This window comes from Hyla sarda, chromosome 5 (genome assembly GCF_029499605.1).
Source record: "Hyla sarda isolate aHylSar1 chromosome 5, aHylSar1.hap1, whole genome shotgun sequence".
Taxonomy (NCBI): domain Eukaryota; kingdom Metazoa; phylum Chordata; class Amphibia; order Anura; family Hylidae; genus Hyla; species Hyla sarda.
In genome coordinates, this window is record NC_079193.1 from 71,465,342 (window position 1) to 71,485,841 (window position 20,500).

General features: G+C 44.4%; 1 protein-coding gene and 1 long non-coding RNA gene across 2 annotated transcripts in view; one reads left to right on the forward strand and one right to left on the reverse strand.

Annotated features, from left to right (window-relative positions):
- The window catches only part of GORASP1 (golgi reassembly stacking protein 1), a 52,082-nt gene that overhangs the window by 13,470 nt on the left and 18,112 nt on the right, over positions 1–20,500 (reverse strand). Inside the window, exons 2-6 of the mRNA XM_056519653.1 lie at positions 16,535–16,615; positions 8,770–8,973; positions 6,595–6,681; positions 4,608–4,738; positions 922–1,063 (exon numbers count right to left, since the gene is read on the reverse strand). Of these exons, the coding sequence (XP_056375628.1) occupies positions 922–1,063; positions 4,608–4,738; positions 6,595–6,681; positions 8,770–8,973; positions 16,535–16,615 (645 nt within the window). The remainder of the gene's footprint in view (positions 1–921; positions 1,064–4,607; positions 4,739–6,594; positions 6,682–8,769; positions 8,974–16,534; positions 16,616–20,500) is intronic.
- On the forward strand, positions 8,018–18,890 carry LOC130273226 (uncharacterized). The gene is made up of 3 exons (XR_008843917.1): positions 8,018–8,476; positions 8,551–8,665; positions 18,207–18,890. It is a non-coding gene; the product is annotated as an uncharacterized LOC130273226 (long non-coding RNA).

Here is a 20,500-nt window from a genome sequence, read left to right on the forward strand (position 1 = left end):
CTGTTCATCCTTCCGGAAGGGCGGCTCAGGGTGCTCCAGACCTCTAAGGTGACCATCTCTAGATGGATACGGTCCACCATTTTGAAGGTTCCCCTCTTTGTGACAGCCCATTCCACCTGCGCTGTGGGGGACTCCTGGGCGGTCAACAACAGGACTTCAGCTCTGCACGTGTGCAAAGTGGCTATTTGGTCATCCTTACACACATTCTCCAAGTTCTATCATTGATACGTTTGAGTCTGCCGACAGGGGGCGTGGCCAGAAGGTTCTGCAGGCGGCAGGAGTTCAGTTGTCTGCCTGACTCTGGTCTGTTTGGGATGTTGTTTATTTCCTTCCTCAGGGACTGCTTCACGTCCCCCGGTTCCTATGTCCCCCAATGCGGCAAATGAGAATTTTTTTTTTTAACTCACCGTAAATTTTTTTCTTAAAGCCACCATTTCGGCACACAGCACCCGCCCATAAGTTGTTGGTTGCCTGGTCAGGTTTGGTCATTTGTCGTGGGGGTGCTCCCTCCCTCTGGGTTCTGTTTCGGACTGTCTTCTTTTCTCTGTTGGTGTTCTCCAACTGCTTTGGGACTAAACTGATTAGCTAAGAGCCAGGGGGCGGGTATATCCTGCTGGGAGGAGCCGACTTCTTTTGTCTAGTGTCAGCCTCCTAGTGGAAAGCAGCATATACCCATGGTTCCTGCGTCCCCAAATGGCAGCTCACAGAAAGAGATATTATGGAGAGTACAAAAAATCTCCTTTTGTCCTCATAATAAGCTTATTTTTAGTGGATTTTTAATACCAGACAAAATAAATTATTTTTAATGAGTACCAATGTTAAACAGATCTTTAAATAAACATTAAAACTAGTACAACATACAAAGTGGACATACTTGCTATTATAATTTCCTATAGCGCACACAATATTTCTGTCTCATACCTCACTATATCCATTGGTTGGGTGCACAACAGGTTCTTGAGGTGGTAAAGGTGAAGGGGGCTTTATCTCTGGATTTTTGGTTGGGGTGACAGTCTGCGAGGGAATGCGATGCAAGTATCCATATCCGATGCCACATCCCAAACTAGGAAAAAAAGCACAGTGTCAGTCCTCATAAGTTCAATGACCTCTAAGCAAAAATCTAAAAAAATGTTGTGCATCCGTAGATATAACAATCTTTATTCAATGGTATTTAAAGGGGTATTCCGGTGGAAAACTTTTTTTTTTTTTTTTTTAATCAGCTGGTGCCAGAAAGTTGAACAGATTTTTACTTCTATTAAAAATCTTAATCCTTCCAGTACTTATTAGCTGCTGAATACTACAGAGGAATAATTATTTTCATTTTGGAACACAGTGCTCACTGCTGACATCTCTGTCCATTTTAGGAACTGTCCAGAGCACCATATGTTTTCTATGGGGATTTTCTTCTACTCTGGTCAGTTCTTAAAATGGACAGAGATGTCAGCAGAGAGCACTGTGCTTGTGATTCAGCAGAGAGCACTGTGTTCCAAAAAGAAAATAATTTCCTCTGTAGTATTCAACAGCTAATAAGTACTGGAAGGATTAAGATTTTTTTAATAGAAGTAATTTACAAATCTAAACTATAAAAAATATTGGGGCTTAAGGTCTGAGATATCAGTACACAATTTATTATATAATTAATATAGTTCCACACAATAGTGTATAAAATTACCTGGGACTCACAGGGCCCTTGTGAGTCGTCAGGAACATTTAAAATTTGTCATAAAATAAGTATGAATAAAATGCAACAATATGATATAAAATTTAATTGAGACCAATAAAAAAATATATATAAAGTTGTATCCACTGTAGAAGGTCTGGATTACACTCTAGGTACTTGTTGCTCCAGATCAGCCACAGGATACAAAGTGGATACAATGTATTGAGGTAAATTGGCTTTTGTAAGTATCTAGCAACAATGTTTCTTTTTGCAGTCACCAATTGACAGATCAATTATTGCGGTAATACAGTTATCACAGTCTTTCTTTATCCACTGGGTCTGCTGCGCTGACAGCCCGTATATGTTCTTTAGTAGATGAACAGATAAACCAGTTATATATGTGCCCAGATCAGCAATAGTAGCAGTCAAAAATATCTCACACTCAGCGTGTGCGTGTATGCTCACCGGTCCCTCGGGAATAGATATTGCGATCTCCGGTGGATATCAGTCCTGCGATACCCGGTATGGCATGGATGATGCGATCTTCCAGTACCGGTCGCTGGTCACGCTGGAACAAAAAGGCCTCCTGCTGGAGCGGGTGTAGTGCAGGCACACCGCTGGAGATTCTGCCTTCTCCTATATCGCGGTGCGGCACAATCGTGGGCCAGGAGGTTGGGGACTGCAGCGCTTCTGCTGCGCCCACTGTTAAAGTCACTAGCGGCGTCCTCGTGGAGGTTTGCGCGCGCTACACATAAGATGTGATTGACAGGTATCTGTCTTAGATGTTCGGCAGTGAATGGTGACTTGCGCTTGTTAATAATAGTTAGATGGTCTCAATAGTAGATATTGGGGGGGGGGGGTCGCTGGATGCGTTTCAGGACCCTCGCGGTCCTTTCTTCAGCAGCTTTAAATAATCATATGATTATCCTCACTTCTTTGAAAAAGCCAAGGTACGCTGGCGAAACGTTAGCAGGAGGGGTTATAATGTTTTTATAAAACGGCATCCTAGTCACACAAGAGTAATACTGTAATTGGGTGGGAGTTCTTTCTAGTCAGTGGTGGTAGCAATGTCTGTAAGAACTAGATTTTCCCACAGTGACACTGATCACAAAGCATATTGCAAGTATTGACCTATTTGTAGTCAGAGTGGATGACCGGACTTTTTAACATTTTTTCACTATGGTACCAAAAAGCACAATTTATAATTAAGTAGTTGTAATAAAAGTTAAGTTTTAATAATTTAGTTAAGTGGTCTCTAGTTTAGGGCAGTCCTTGGGGACTTGTCCCTAAAATTGTAATTTTCATTGTTTGGCCCTGAGACACTTAGGAGTATTTGATTGACATGAATGGAAGGCGCAATCATGGTGTGAACACATGCTAATAATGGGAAAGCAAAATACAAAGGTGGAAGACGGCACTCCGGGAGAATTTAGTGAAAAAAAATCAAGTGTTTATTCACCCATTAGGTACAAAAAGATGCAACAATTCAACTTCACAATGAAGTCTTTTTTTCTTGAAAAAGACTTCATTGTGAAGTTGAAATGTTGCATCTTTTTGTACCGGAGGACTGAGAACCCGTGAGCTTATAGGGAGACATTTATCATTAAAAGTGTACCCTACCTTAGATAATGAATTCCCTGCAGCTGTGCACGTTTGTTTGTTTTGCGCAGGGTAGAGAGGTTTTGTACGTGTGCTTTTGGTATGCGTACTTTCACGCCTAGAAATCAGGGTAAGCGCAATATTTTGCGACTTATTACAAATGTTGCATATGATAAATAAGGGTGCAGTGCATGTCTAAATCAGAAAATGGTGTACTGCTGCGCAAAACGCTATGAAACTTCTATTCAAAAAGACGCATATAAGTTGCTAAATTTACATAACTGCGACATTCAAGCGCCAAAGATAGACGGAAAAAAACGTCTATATTGAATGATAAATGTCCCCTATAAAGTCTATCACAGTGCACCAGTCATTTTTTCTTTACTAATAATGGGCTTCTTCCACATTCTGTCTTTTTGTCAGTAAGAACAGCATGTCATGTTGCGCTATTCTTCAAATATGACAGTAGTAAGTACAGTGATCCCTCAACTTACAATGGCCTCAACATACAATAGTTTCAACATACAATGTTTTTTTCTGGACCATCGTAACTTGAAACCAGACTCAACATACAATGCTACAGACAGTCCAGATCTGTGAAACGTGTCACAACTGGAGGAACTGACCAATCAGAATGGGCATTTTACTTGGTAAATCACCTGTATTACGGAAGTGCCTGCACTGACTGGTGTCTGGTAGCGCCCCCTACAGTACAGGGAGGAACTACAAGTTCTGTACTACTCCTTACCTGTGCCAGGGTTAGCTGCTCATTTGGACACCAAGTAAGGGCGGCTCCATATGGGACACTGTGTACTGTATAGGACCCTGGAGAAGCTCCTGTCCTCTACATAAACCATTGTTTCCCAACCAGGGTGCCTCCAGCTGTTGCAAAACTACAACTCCCAGCATGCCCGGACAGCCAACGGCTGTCCGGGCAAGCTGGAAATTGTAGTTTTGCAACAGCTGGAGGCACCCTGGTTGGGAAACACTGACATAGATAGTGATTTACCGCTTCCAGCAGATCTTTCTTACTTTTATATGTAAGGATTTGCTTTATCTATATTAGTTATCTACTTATTTTTCTTTAATCCTCACTTTTTCCTATTTTGGATGACATTTTGGTGGCTTCAGAACCAATTACCAGGTTTCCATAGAGTTCTGGTCTCAACATACAATGGTTTATACATACAATGGTCGTCCTGGAACCAATTAATATTGTAACTTGAGGGACCACTGTACAAGCAATTTAAATTCATGTGATCTTAATAGATGAGGAGTTTATGTAGAAGCGGTTTAATGTTATATTGATCTGTTCTATATTTTATATGGGCTAGACAAGTCACAATACCTTCCTTCTCCACCCCATGCTCCATTAGGGGTGACATACACCTCTCGGCAGGAATCTGTCTCAGTGTTATAGACCAGCAGCTTCAGTGGTTTCCCTTCGTGAGACTCTATCAGAGCATAGAAATCTTCTGACTGGATAAAAATAGAAGAAATATGTGGTTTGAGTCTACAGGTCTGTAGATAGGAAATCACTGTTTTGGCATTAGATGGAGGTTGGCTACATAATAATGATATAGTGCTAGTGCACTGTCCCACTGATTATATTGGTCATCAAGAACAAGTCTGCATAGGACACATCCTAAATGAAAAAATATATATATAAATGGCCAAATTTTCTGCCAAATGAAGTGCCCCAATCCTGCTGAACATGTGGCATATATGGCTTAACAATGAGATATGAACATGGGCAAACTATATTTCTAGGGCTGGGCGGTATATCGGTTCATACCGAAATTTTTGTCCTGCACGACATGAATTTGTCCCCATACCGCAATACCGGTTTGGCCCTCCCCCTCGGGAATGAATTATTAGCCCAGCACTGCGCTGTCCCCACATCGGGGAACTAATCACATGTGACCCGCAAGCGCTGTTCTGCCCCCCCCCCACGCAATTAATTGTGAGACCAGCGCTGCACTGTCCCCATCGAGGTAAATATTCACATGTCACCCGCAAGCGCTGCCCTCCTCATCCTCCTGTTTGTTGCGGGCCGCCGGTGCTGACACTCTATACTGTAAGCTGTATCCCAATGCCCGGGCTGCAAAAGGTAAACTCACCTTCCCTGTCAGTCCGGACCCGCTTCCTAGGGAATGGAACGTTGGAGAGCCGTCAGCCTATCAACGGCCGCAGCGATATTCCGCCTTGGCCGGTGATAGGCTGAGCCCACTGTCATGTAAGAAGCCGGCTTCTTACATGACAGTAGGCTAAGCCTATCACTGGCCGAGGCGGAACATCGCTGCGGCCGGTGATAGGCTGACGGCTCTCAGACGTTCCCATCCCAGGGAAGAGCGTGAGGCCGATGTAGGAACATGCTTTAAAGTTTATTTTGTTTACCTTTTGCAGCCCGGGCATAGGGATACAGCGTACAGTATAGAGTGTCAGCACCGGCAGCCCGCAACAACCAGGAGGACGAGGAGGGTAGCGCTTGCGGGTGATATGTGAGTATTTACCCCGATGGGGACAGCGCAGTGCTGGGCTAATAATTAATTTTGGGGGGTGGGAAATACCGTTATATACCGTGGAACCGCATAAGTTACAAAAATACTGTGATACACATATTTGGTCATACCGCCCAGCCCTATATATTTCTTAGTTAAACAATTGCATTGGAAACTTTTTCTTGAACTTAATCCATCAAGATGAGAATGGTCACATTACACAATCCCCATGGGTTATAAAAAGCATCTATTTTTCTTCCTTCGATCATCACGAGATGCCACACAGCATGTTGGTCCTAAATTCTGAGACCATGAGAAATGCATTTACAAGTGAATCGTCCCTGATGTGCAATAAAAGGATGGGGTCCGTATCTGCACCCAAATATTATATGGGTAAATTGGATTCCTAATGGTAGCATGTAGTTCATGGAGGGATTCACCTACAACACCAGCTGCTGGCTTAGTGCAAAATATTCCACGTCTGTAATGAAGACAATTCAATAACCTGGACTGCTTTAAAGGAGTACCCCGCTGCTCAGTGTTTGGAACAAACTGTTCCGAACGCTGGAGCCAGGAGCTTGTGACGTCATAGCCCCGCCTCTCATGACATCACGCCCGCCCCCTCAATGTAAGTCTACAGGAGGGGGGAGTGGCGTCTGTCACGCCCCCTCCCATAGACTTGCATTGAGGGGGCGGGGCAGGACATCATGAGGGGCGGGGCTATGATGTCACGAGCTCCCGGCGCCGCCTGCAGCGTTCAGAACAGTTTCAAACGCTGAGCAGCGGAGTACTCCTTTAAGATATAAAAAAACAAATGAAGTAATCTATATGTACCTCTTGCAAAATCTGATCTGATCCCACAATATAATCCACATGAGCTTGAAGACCGGCCAGTGCTGCTGGGGAATTTGGTTCCACATCCTAAAGAGTTAAAAAAAAAAAAATGATCAGAATCTGGACATTCCTGCAACAGTACCCCTGCACATTTGTGAGATGTAACCTGTGTTTTCTGCTTACATGCTCAGGCTTGATAAAGGGAGGAATCCCGAAAGATTGGCCCAGATTTATCAAACTGTGTGAGAGAAAAAGTGGAGGGATTTTCCCACAGCAACCAATCACAACTCAGCTTTCACTTTACCTCAGCTTGTTAGCTGAGCTGTGATTGGTTGCTGTGGAAAAATCTCTCTATATTTTCTCTCACACAGTTTGATAAATCTGGGCCATTGTCTCTACAAATAGTGTCAAGTCCAATAAAAAAGGAATCACAAGATTCTGCAGCATTCTAGGATTTTGCATCCACATCACTGGACTAATACGGCTACTATAAAAAACACACATGGACAGAAGTGTGTTTATACTCCGCTTCTGTAGTGTGTCCTCTGCGAATCAGCCCGACACTGTTCTCTTGCTAACAAGAGTTGACAGGGAAAAACCACTTCCAAGAACACAGGCTGAAGCTGCATCTCATTTTAGGGGGCAGAAGTTCCTTGAACGGCACTGTCTCATGTATTTATCCAGGAAAAATATATTTATCTCTGCATTTATCACCCCAAAAAACGTTTTTGATAGTAGCCGCCCACAGTCGGACAGGCATGGTGAAAGGTTCGCTATGTCCTGCCGCCGACACGCCTATCCCCTGTACGTCAGCGCTGGGACCGCTGTGTGATTGACATACAGGTCCCAGCGCATGCGCATCTTAGCTTATCGCATGTGCGCGCCGCAGAGTGCTATCCTGGCAAGCGCTCGCTCCCGTCGCCTGCCTCCTCAGTGCGCCTGCGCAGTGCTAGAGGCAGAGAGCGCGCTCTCTGCCTCTAGCACTGCACAGGCACACTGAGGAGGCAGGCAGCGGGAGCAAGCGCTTGCCAAGATAACACGTTGCAGCGCGCACGGGAGATAAGCTAAGATGCGCATGCGCTGGGACCTGTATGTCAATCACACAGCGGTCCCAGCGCTGACGTACACGGGAAAGGACATACCGAACCTTGCACCACGCCTATCCGACTGTGTGCGGCTGCTATCAAAAACGTTTTTTGGGGTGATAAACGCAGAGAGAACTAAAGTAAAAACACTACTGTAGACACAATCTGCACACAGTACAAAGGCTGTGTGTAGGTTATATAGCCCCAAGTTCATGACAGTTGCGCTTTAATATTTCTACATTTCTGTGCTGCGGAGGCTGCTAGTAATTGTTCTTAAAGTGGTCACAACCAGTGCTGTGTGATCTAAGCCAGTGAGCAGTGGTTATCAGGTACTTGTAATAAGGGACAGCACTGTTGTTGTATGTCAGGAGAGCACGAGTCTGGACCCTGGAGTAGGCACCGGGACAGTCACTAAACTACAGCCTTTGTCAGCTTCAGTGCTCAACTGCTCCTCTAGTCTAGGGACCTACTGCTATGGTCCAGGCCCGACCAGAGGAGCAGTGACGCAGCAGGGCAGTAAAGCTGAGCTGCTGGCAGCAGTATGTCTGTTGGGGTTGCCTAGCTACTACTATATATAGGGGCATTGAGGAGAGGGGGCCTACAACTGTATAAGGAGGCAGTAGAGGGGCCTACAACTGTGTATAGGGGCAGTATGGGGGCCTATAACTATATATAAACCCTGGGTGGTCTGATGAAGCGCTAGCTGCGTGAAATAGCTATCATCCTTGGCGTCCCACGTGTATGTACCTGCTGTGTTATGCTGCCGTTGGAATAAAGTTCAGTATTTTATTGGATTGGTGAGTGCCTCCGCCTCTTCCTCTACATGCACCATCCCATTTTTGATATCCCAATGTCCCGTTTCTGTCTCAAGGAAATATGGTCAGCCTAATCATGGAAAATGTAGGCTTCGTTATGAAAACCATACCAGGGGGGAAGAAGGAATCTAAATGGCAGAAAACCTATGAATGCCACATCAACTAAAAGAGGTATACACAACAGCCTCTACATTATTTTCTAGTCTACACTGCCGTAATAAGCAAAAAACAAAACCTGGAGTGCTTAAGAAAGGATTAATGTATTGATTACATACCAGCACATGCCACACATGTTCATTAGCCCCTTGGAAGCTGCAGAATCTGACACTGGCCCCCAGAAGGCCCTGGCCTCCCCACATGTTGCTGGGGGTCACCTCCACCTCTCGCACTTTCATGGTCTTTGTGTTGTACACCTCTAGCTTCACAGGCTTCTCCATGTTGGCCTTCAGGAGATCTTTGAACATGCTGTTCTCTTTGTTCTAAACAAAAAGCGGAAATGCTCATTTAGAGAAGGCCATTTTCTTGCCTGCCGAGTAGTGATAACACACACAGTAGTGAAAAACACATTTCAAAACATAAAGGGACATTTTGGTTTCAGCAAATAAATATATTTTAGTGTGCAGCTTTTCAAATCACCTTGACGAGAGATTTAAGAGACCTGGAACCAGCTGGCAGCCGGGAGCACAGATAGGACACTGGGACCGCACGGAGGAGAACGGGACCTGTGGCTGACCTATGGGGACCAGGGCCAAGTGAGCATCAGATTTTTTTATGTTTTCCCTGCACCCCTATTATTATTTAGGACAGTGTTTCCTAACCAGGGGGCCTCCACCAGTGTGGCGTCATCCCGGTCTTATACCACTTGTGTAGTGTGTAGGTATCCTGTTTTATGCCATCTTTATTATGTATTTGCATTGTTCTTTGTATTATTATGACATATAGCATATAGCACCTTATATACTTTAATACTTGCTGTTTACAAGTGCCTGTAGCTACATAATTGTCAATCTTTCTACCTCATATACATACCTACCTCTCCATTTGTTATACTAAGATCTTTTTTAATATGTCCGGTGATGCCGCTTTTCTTTTTATGTTTGTTTCCTCTTTACATATATGTGGTTTTTAATGTATATCAATAAACCTTAATTTTTTTAATATACCAGTTTGCCAAAACTCCCTTTTGTCTTTTTTGGTCTTCTGCCTCCACCTGTTGCAAAACTACAACACCCAGCATGCTGTCTGGGCATGCTGTCCGGGCATGCTGCACATTGTAGTTTTGCAACAGCTGGAGGCACCCTGGTTAGGAAACAGTGACTTAGCCTTTGAATTTTGGCCGCAGGTAATCGCAAATTTTCCCGGGGGGGGGGGGGGGGGCCATATCGAAATATCGCAAAAATCGTGGTGAGATTTCGATATATTGCACAGTCCTAGTGGGGGCTGTTAAGGGAATACAACTCCCAGCATGCTTATGGTATCATAGTTTCCTAACAGGCCACAGGCTGGAGGCTAAGGATTTAGTGTACTCTGCTCCATTTATCTGAATAGAGATGCACATTCAGAGCTGTAATCATGAATCACTAGAACACCATTTCTTTCAAAAACAGCACCACCTCTGTCTTCAGGTTGTGTATGGTATTACAACTCAGCTCCATTCATTTCAATGGAACTGAGCTGCAATGCCACACAAAACCTGAGGACAGGTGTGGTGCTGTTTTTGAAGAAATCAGCTCTGTCTCTCCAATCTTGGATAATCATAATACTTATTGCTTACACAAAGGAAAACAATTGTTATATAATTCCCACTGATGAAAGTTAAAGATAAAGCTGGAACTTGTCTTGTGATATAAAAAGCCTCCTGTTTCGCCTCCTGTTTACATCCGTAATAGCAGCTCCTGAAATACGTGCACACAAGCCGCCGTCAGTGCCAAGTTGTTCAGTGTGCTGCTGCCAAATCCTGACTACAACCACCTCATTGGCATGTGCTGTGCCAGCGTGTGTACCCGGCCATTAGTCTCTGGGGAGGATTAAAGGTATGTAATAACACAGCAAATTAGTGGTTAATGAGCGGATCAGTCAGGACACCCTGGTGCTGAACTTGTGGTGTGGATACCTACCCTGCCCTCTTCGAGGGACCGCAGCTTGCTGGTTGACAGAAAAAAAAAAAAAAAGAAATAATAAAAAATAACAGAAAGACAAATCACATCTATCAGGCATTAAAGGGAACTTGTCACAATGAAAATGGAGTCCAATCTTCAGGCATCATGTTATAAAGCAGAAAGAGCTGAGCAGATTCATACCATATATACTCGAGTATAAGCCTAGTTTTCCAGCACGATTTTTCGTGCTGAAAACGCCCCCCTCGGCTTATACTCGAGTGAACTCTCCACCTGTCAATCCCTTCTCAGTGGTCTTCAACCTGCGGACCTCCAGATGTTGCAAAACTACAGCTCTCAGCATGCCCGGACAGCCATCGGCATGCTGGGAGTTGTAGTTTTGAAACATCTGGAGGTCCACAGGTTGTAGACCACTGCGGCCTTCGTCATCATCCAGACCCCCCTTTAGTTTTCTACTCACCTCCCCTTGGTGGGAAGGAAGGGTGAGCTGGTCTGTGACGTCCCTGCGCATGAACGTCCCTGTGCGTCGTCGTCAAGGCAACATCACTAGTCCGGGGCTGGCCCGGAGCGGAGAAGAGAGGTGAAGATGGATAGCCTGGAATGACTAACCCTCTCCACCGGATGGTCCCTGCAGCATAGATGGCCCAGACCAGCTCACCCTTCCTTCCCACCGAGGGGAGGTGAGTAGAAAACTAAAGGGGGGTCTGGATGATGATGAAGGCCTCAGTGGTCTTCAACCTGCGGACCTCCAGAGGTTTCAAAACTACAACTCCCAGCATGCCCGGACAGCCATCGGCTGTCCGGGCATGCTGGGAGTTGTAGTTTTGCAACATCTGGAGGTCCGCAGATGTTGAAGACCACTGATGAAGGGATTAACAGGCGGTGATGATGTATTTCCCACCCTAGGCTTATAGTCGAGTCAATAACTTTTCCTGGGTTTTTAGGTTGAAATTAGGGGTCTCGGCTTATATTCGGGTCGGCTTATACTCGAGTATATACGGTATATAGTTTAGTGCAGTGGTCTTCAACCTGGGGACCTCCAGATGTTGCAAAACTACAACTCCCAGCATGCCCGGACAGCCGTTGGCTGTCCGGGCATGCTGGGAGTTGTAGTTTTGCAACATCTGGAGGTCCCCAGGTTGAAGACCACTGGTTTAGTGGGAAAAATTCAGTTATATATTATAAACTATATATATAAATTTTGCTCAGCTCCTTCTGCTCTATAACATGCTGCCCACAGATTGGACTTCATTTTCAATGTGATAGGTTCCCTTTAAAATTAATCTTTAAAGGAAAAGTCTTGTGGTGAAAAAACATGTCCCCTACCTGCAGGAGAGGGGATAAGTTCCACCACCAAAAATACAGAAAAAATGATGCACAAATAAACAGCAAATAGAAAGAAAGTTAACAAAATCTTTATTAAAGTGTATCATCGATTAAAAACAATAGTACATATACATAATAAAAACAAGGCACCGAAAAAGACTAAGGTAGGTAGGTGGGGACTGGAACTAAGCATAAAAGAGGTAATAAACATAAGTATAAGGTCAGAGGGCAATAAGAATAAATAATTATTGCCCTCTGACCTTATACTTATGTTTATTACCTCTTTTATGCTTAGTTCCAGTCCCCACCTACCTACCTTAGTCTTTTTCGGTGCCTTGTTTTTATTATGTATATGTACTATTGTTTTTAATCGATGATACACTTTAATAAAGATTTTGTTAACTTTCTTTCTATTTGCTGTTTATTTGTGCATCATTTTTTCTGTATTTTGGGTGGTGCTTCTATCATGCACATTACTTACCTCTTTGAGGTATAGTCTCTTATGTAGGTGTCTAGAGGGGATAAGTTGTAGATTGCGGAGGGTCTGACCCCTGGGGCCCCTGCAATCTCCTGTATGGAGCCCCGGCTCTCCCCCTAAGCGGCGCTTAATGACCCTTACCCCACTATATAGCACTATGGGAGAGCCGAAGATAGCTGAACGTCTGTCCCATAGAGATATATGGAGGGGGAGTGGCGGCCCCCGTTTCGTGCGGGGGATGTGGTGCGATGCATCCGGAGAGAGCCGGGGCTCCATACAGGAGATCATGGGGGGGTCCCAGCAGTCGGACCCCCTGTGATCAAAAACTTAAGGGATAGGTTTTTCACCACAAGACTTCTCCTTTAAGTCAGGGATCCTAAGAGCATTTTCACACAACACAACAGAAGCAATGGAGCTGCTTGATATTTAGGGCAATGATCATACAGGAAAAAAAAAAAGTATATAAAAACCCACAGATAAGTCTGTTCTTTAGAACCTGATCCTGGCTAAAGATTTAGCTGTAGGTGTTTGATGCACTCATCTCTGCTGTACCACTACTGCCATGTGTGAACCAAGCCATAATCCATAATACAAAGGTCAACTAACTGACCTCTGCCACAAGCAATGCCAATTCATGCCGCATACATTGGGCTGTATTATGGCAATGCCAATTCATGCCGCATACATTGGGCTGTATTATGGCAATGCCAATTCATGCCACATACATTGGGCTGTATTATGGCAATGCCAATTCATGCCCCATACATTGGGCTGTATTATGGCAATGCCAATGAAAAGTCTGGGTCCCATCCTGACAGATTAGGAAAGGGGCATGACGTTGGAAAAGGGTCTTAAGATACAACACTGTGAGCCATAATTGCACAAGATTTTAGCCAATCTAAATGGACACTAACCTTTTATACAAGGTATGTCCTCTGATAGCAGTGTTCACCAGCAAATGTCTAATCTCTCACTAACACTGAATTTCCCCTTTCCTGCCTGTTTGGCTCAAACCAAGACAGTAGAGAGCAGCACTTCACACAGGAGATAGTCCAAGCGTTGATTCGTTCCAGTGTTGTTAGGCTCAGTCCATCTCTAGAACAGAGACACCAAGACAGACTGCAGGACTGCTCATGACTGTCAGTGCCCCAGCCCCAAGGTACAGGATCTCTGCAGCTCCTGCTTAACGGGGTACTCCGCCCCCTAGACATATTATCCCCTAACCAAAGAAGAGGAGATAAGATGTCTGATCGCGGGAGTCGTGCCGGATGACTGGAGATGCGTGGCGGAGGCTCGTGACATCATGGTCACATCCCGCTCGTGACGCCACAGCCATGCACCCTCAATGCAAGTCTATGGGAGCAGACGTCATGAGCCTCGGGCACTGCACCCAATGATCTAGATGAATGGCGGGTGCAGCAGGGACCCCCGCTGGTGTCACGAGCGGGGTGTATCCTTTGGATAGGGGATAAGATATCTAGGGGTGGAGTACCCCTTTAACAGTATTTTCACACTGAGAAATATCAGCACTGAATTCTCAGAAAATCTGCTGCACTAATTTAGCATTGGTGTGAATGGGTGTTCGGCTGGCCCATTTACACCCTCCAAAAGAATTTTCTAAGGCAGACGTGTAATTTTACTCCACCAACAAAATGTTAAGTTTGCTGTGGAATGTGGATGGTGGTAAATCTCCTTTAAACAAGCGATGTGTTCACAGCACGAAATAGGACCCTTAGTCTAAAAATACAACAGATTTATCAAACAGTCTGCAGCACTGTAATAAATCCGGCATATTTTTAGACTGTCTAACGTAAGTGTGCACTGTCTAAGAATTAAGTAAATCTGGGTCATAGTTTGTGGTCACGTGTATAAATTTCTGACATTATAATTCCATCTTTTTCTCCAAAGTTTATCCGTCAGATGATCTAATACAAAATCAGCTTATTGTCAGGACTCAGCAAGTAGGAAATGTCCTGCAGGACCGTGCAGGCAAAGAAAAAAGGAATAAGGTCCACATAATTCCTTTAGGATACAAGACCAAAAAAGATCAATGCAGCACTCTCAGTAGTGAAAAGAATTCATTCCATCATAATGTGAACAGCAGCAACGTTTTTACTCTCTCCAGACTCTTTTTAAAGCATGCTTGAAAAAGACTCTGGAATCGAAACGTTGCTGCTGTTCACATTATGATGGAATAAAACCTTTTCACATTTTTTTTTTTTTAACTACTAGAGAGTGCTGCAGTGATATTTCGATTTCAATATGCAATTGTCATATAATAAACAAATGGTAAAATCCCCCCCCCAGTTCATATCCAATCCCCTTATTTCATAAAGCCAACCCTCCCCCTCCCCCATTTTAATGTTCATTGACTGAACATAAAATGGAGGGGATTGGATATAAAATGGGGAGACATTAGCTTAAAGGGGTACTCCACCCTAGACATCTTATCCCCTATCCAAAGGATAAGGGATAAGATGTCTGATCGCGGGGGGCCCGCTGATGGGGACCCCCGCAATATAGCATGCAGCACCCAACGTATCTGCTTCTGGAAACGCTGGAGGTTCTGGCTCCCGACCACGGGGACGGAAGATTGTGATATCACGACTCCGCCCCCTTGTGATGTTATGCCCCACAAACTTGCATTGAGGGAGGGGGCGGGGGTGCTGCATGCTATATTGCGGGGACCCCGCGATCAGACATCTTATCCCCTATCCTTTGGATAGGGGATAAGATGTCTAGGGGTGGAGTACCCCTTTAATTCATCCTCCGCATTTCTTGGCCTAGCCTAGTCTGCACACTCTCTGGCGTTGTTGTGTTGCTCTATGGTGCAGCGCAGCCGTTTGGGAAGGAGCGCTAGGGGAGTGTTTGATTCTATGCAGTGCACTTGTTTGTTAAAATTACACATTATCTTTATTCTGTTTTAATTTACTACCTAAAAAAAAAATGATCTTTTTGTAAAAAAAAAAAATTAGCATGCCTAAAATTGTCCTTTTCTGACCCCTATAACCTTCTTATTTTTCCATATACACAGCATATATTTTTTGCGGCGTGATCTGTAGTTTTTATCAGTACTTTTTTGTTTTGATGGGACTTTTTGATCACTTTGTATTATTTTTTTTTTCTGGTATATGAAGTGACCAAAAATTTGCAATCCTGGTGTATTTGGAATTTTTTTTTCCATTCACCATGCGGTTTCATTAACGTTTTATTTTCATAGTTTGGCCATTTACGTACGCGGAGATACCACATAGGTTTATGTTTATTTTTGTTTACATTATTTTATTTAAAAATGGGAGGGGGGGGGGGTGAGTTAAACTTTTATTATCGGAGGGGCTTATTATTTATTACCTTTTCTTTAAAAAAAATTTTTTACGGCATTGTTTTCCAAATATTGTGTCTCCAGTTGCAAATCTACAACTCCCAGCATGCCTAAAGCTAAAGTTGTAGTTCTGCAATAGCTGGAGGCCCACTGTTTGGAAAACATCTGTGATTGCAGACACTGATCACTGTTGTGCCATAGGCATAGCATTGATCAGTGCTATCAGCGCTCCATTACTACAGGCTACCTGCATTATTGGAGGACGATCTGTAAGCTGGTAGGGAACCTCAGCCCGTCCTCTCAGCTGATCGGGAACCCTCAGGTTTTGCTGCCAGTATCTCTCTCAGCTCCACTGAGCTACCGGAGATAGTTTTTTTGCATTTTAGATGCCACAATCAACTTTGATTACAGCATCTAAAGGGTTAATGCCGGACATCACCTGGATCAGTGATGTCGGGCATAAGCCAGTATGAAGCAAGCTCAGAAGAGGCACGGCTGCACCATATTCATACGGTGGCCAGTCGTGGTGGGAAGAGACACAGTGAGACGGACAATGGAGGGGCCAGGGCGGCACAGGAGCTAAGCATACCACTGCCACCGGCTCCAGTGTGTCACCTTATTGTGGCTCCCGCAGACCTAATATATATATATATATATATATATATATTAATTTAGAAAGAACATGATGCTATGTAAATATTTATTCATTAACATATATTTTTTCCTATTAAGGTATAAAGATACAGTATGTATCTAAATAAGAAGAGTTAGCATTTCTAGCAAAGGAAATCACCTACCAGCCGGGAATTTCCAATCGCAATAATAAAATCAAAGAATGGCTCGAGTCCTGCTTTTTGTGCAGGCGAATTCTCCTGTACCTAGAAAAAGGAAAAAAAAGGAAAAATTATTTACATTAATTTGCAATATATGGTATACAAACAGATATTCTCAAGCACTTTTATTTGCAAAATAAGCTGTAATAATGTAAAAAAAAAAAAAAAAAAAAAGAGCTATACTTACCTACCTCCAAATCTTCCTCAAGTCCTATTTCCAATACTCAAAACTCATCTTTTCTACCTGCTTCCCAGACAGGAACTCAGAGCAGGACCTTCAGCTAAACAGTGGCTGCAGTGAAGAACAGTTCTGACCAGTGAAGGGCCGAGCAAGCAGGTCCTGCTCCGAGCTCCTATATAAGAAACTGGTAGGAGACAAGTGACGGGGGACAGACAGATGAAGCGAGAGCTGCAGGGGGAAGAGGGGTTAGTGTTAGGTAAAGATAGCTTTTTTCTTTTCTCTACAGCCCCAGCAATCTATAACCGATTTTAAAATGCTGGAAGACCACAAACTGTTCCGAACGTTGGAGCAGAGAGCTCGTGACGTCATAGCCCCACCCCCTCATGATGTCACACCCCACCCCCTCAATGCAAGTCTATGGGAGGGGGCGTGACAGCCGTCACGCCCCCTCCCATAGACTTGCATTGAGGGGCGGGGCGTGATGGCATGAGGGGGTGGGGCTATGACGTCACGAGCTCTCTGCTCCAGCGTTCGGAACAGTTTGTGGTCTTCCAGCATTTTAAAATCGGTTATAGATTGCTGGGGCTGTGACATCACGAGCTCCCGGTGCCGGCACCAGCGTTCGGAACAGTTTGTTCCAAACACTGAACAGCAGAGTACCCCTTTAACGGTCCCATGTAACACTCCATTTATCCTGTAGTGTGCACAACAGTAGAAATGAGCAACTTCCCTCAGCAAAATCAGTCGTTTTCTGTGTCATATCCAAGGTGAATTTGTCAATATAAAAACATTATAAAATCTACTATAACCGTGTCATAGAGCAAGAAGCAGTAAAAGTATCGGAAAGAAGACTTTATAATGGAAGCCAGGCGCTGCTTTATCCAGGGTATATCCCAGAAAGATTCTCCGGATGCCTAGGTATTTTTGAATCACAAAAGTGTTTATTAAACAAATACAGCATGCATACAGTATACTGCGGTGTTTGTTTAATAAACACTTTTATGATTCAAAAATACCTAGGCATCCGGAGAATTTTTCTGGGATAAACCCTAGATAAAGCAGCGCCTGGCTTCCATTATAAAGTCTTCTTTCCGATACTTCTACTGCACTTTAACAGGTTGGGTACTTCCCTCCCTGTGACCTTCAGGCTGCAGCTGCATCCACGACATCTGGAGACCCCATTATCAGGGGTGATATGCACTTTAATCTATAGAACAAGGTAAGAGGCCATCTTGGCCATTTGACCACTGTGACCTTGCCCCTACTCTAGAGATAAGGGATCCCTACTAAAGGATCCAAGCCATCCAAATGTAACGCACGAGGCGCTGCCCGTCCGGTCTTCCCTTTTTCTACTTCAATATAGAGCAAGAAGATCTGATAAGAACGATGTATAGTTCTGTTTTAAATTATTCAGTATAGCTTTTTCATTCAAATCCCTGTTCTTTCTATGTTTAGGAGTCCAGTAGGCGGTCCTACTCCGTGACTGACAGCTTTCGTCTATGACTGTGCATGCAAAGATAAGGACAACTTCTAATGATTCTTTTCTCACAAATGTATACATCTATCTGCTTAGCTCCTCCTGCTCTATAACAGGATGGTGGTAGATCAGACTGCTTGGTGACCATGATCAGTTCCCTTTAATAAGACCCTCACGTTCTTGATAAAAATTAACCATTAAATAGGGAAAGTATAGTTAAAGAGTACCTCTCATGATCTTGTTACTTTTATAATCCTCCCAGCTCACTGCCCCCATCATGATAAACCACCCCCTGCCTTTATTTTTATTATTTTTTTAGTTTTCTACCTTGATATCGGTCTGTATTTTCTGCTCAGTCCGATTTACAGACTGGGAAGGGGCGTTACCCAGCAGGCATGACATCATCTGAAGCCATACAGGGGAGAACTTCCTCCCTCACTCTGCTACACACAGCCCATAGCAGTTCAGTGTGAGATAAGCTATGATTGGCTAAGGCTGCACACACACCCCTAAGCACTCCAGACTGCATTTCCTGATTTTGGACTTCTGCTAGGCCAGTCTGTGATATTCTATGGAAGAGATGGGGGGAAATGTGCTCTGGACAAGTAGGGAGACACTTAGTGGCAGCTTTTTTAGACCCTATGAATAGTGCTCTTGTGTAGTAAGAGGGCCCCCCCTGAGTGCAGCTGATGATCAATACTGATCCATTTGAGGGGAATCTCCGACCAGTGGTCCCCAACCCAGTCCTCAAGCCCAACAAACATTCTAGGTTTCTTTGGGAAAAGAAACATTCTAATCCTGGACTGTTGGTGGGCCTAGAGGACTGGGTTGAGAACCTCTGACTACTTACCTGTACAGTTCCAATGTATGGCCCCCATAGCCTGCTACAGGCCCATACTCTACCTTCATACACAGTTTATTTTGTACAGATTCTGTATGAATCACTGTGATCACACTGATAATTGTTATGTGTTAAAGAATAGATATCTAGGGTGTAGTAATGTACTAGAGGCTGAGACCATTGTAGGCACTTGAAAAACACAGAAGACATTTAGGAAGGAATTACAGCCACATAATATGGTTACAGACTTATCTCATTTAAACACACACTGAGCATTAAAAGTAGAAAGGGAAAGGGTCCAGAGACCGGAGACATCTGTGTCCTCACACAGCAGGTGCTGGGGGTTGGATAGTGGACGGCTCCTGAGGGTTCATAGTAAACAAGGTCACCGCCGACCGGCACAAACAGACAGATAACTAGGAGACTGGACCTGCCAAGACTCCCACAATGTCATCATCTGCAGAAAGGGAAGTAGCTGTGTCAGGACTTTATTTACTGCAGAATACAACACACCTTATGTACAGAATTAGGTTCTGAGAAGAAATAGGGGGAAACAATGCTCCCAACATCAATTGGGGCCTTCCTAAGTGTCAGCCCGAGAGCCAAACTGGGCGGCATCACTCGAAAGGGACCTAAGGGTTGCAGGGAGGTGAGAAACCTAATAGCCACAAACACCTAGCCCCTATACCGCCAGGAGGGCATCGCATCATGACAAATCCTGGAGGACAGTGCATACTTACAAAAACACAAACAAAACAAAAAACAACAATAACAACACTAAAGTAATGTATACTGCAAGAACCGCCCAGACATCTCGCCAGATCTATGAAAAAATCCTTTACAACCATCAGCCAGGAAATCAGAAAACAAGAGGTGAGTGCCAAGAAGGGTGAAAGTGAGGTACAACAATATCTCTCAAGTTAGTCCACCCCTCACATTTTTGTAAATATTTTATTATATGTTTTCATGTGACAACACTGAAAAGTGAGTATACACCTTAGTGGAAATGTCCAGATTCCACCCAAAGTGTCAATATTTTCTGTGGCCACCATTATTTTTCAGGACTGCATTAAAGGAGATATCCAGTGCTGAATAACTAATCAAAGTTAAGTTTCAGATCGCTGGGGGTCTGACCGCTGGGGCCCACAGCGATCTCCTGTATGGGGCCCCGGCACGAAGCAACGGCTGACACGCCCCCTCAATACAACTCTATGGCAGAGGCGGAGTGCTGCCTTCGGCAATCTCTGGCTCTGCCATAGCGATGTATTGAGGGGGCGTGTCCGGCCGCTGCTTCACGCGGTGGTCAACACCCGCTATCTGGCCAGCGAGCCGGGGTCCCGTACAGGAGATCGCGGGGGGGGGGGGGGGGGGGGGGGGGGTGCATGGTCGGACCCCCCGCGATCTGAAACTTATCCCCTATCGTTAGGATAG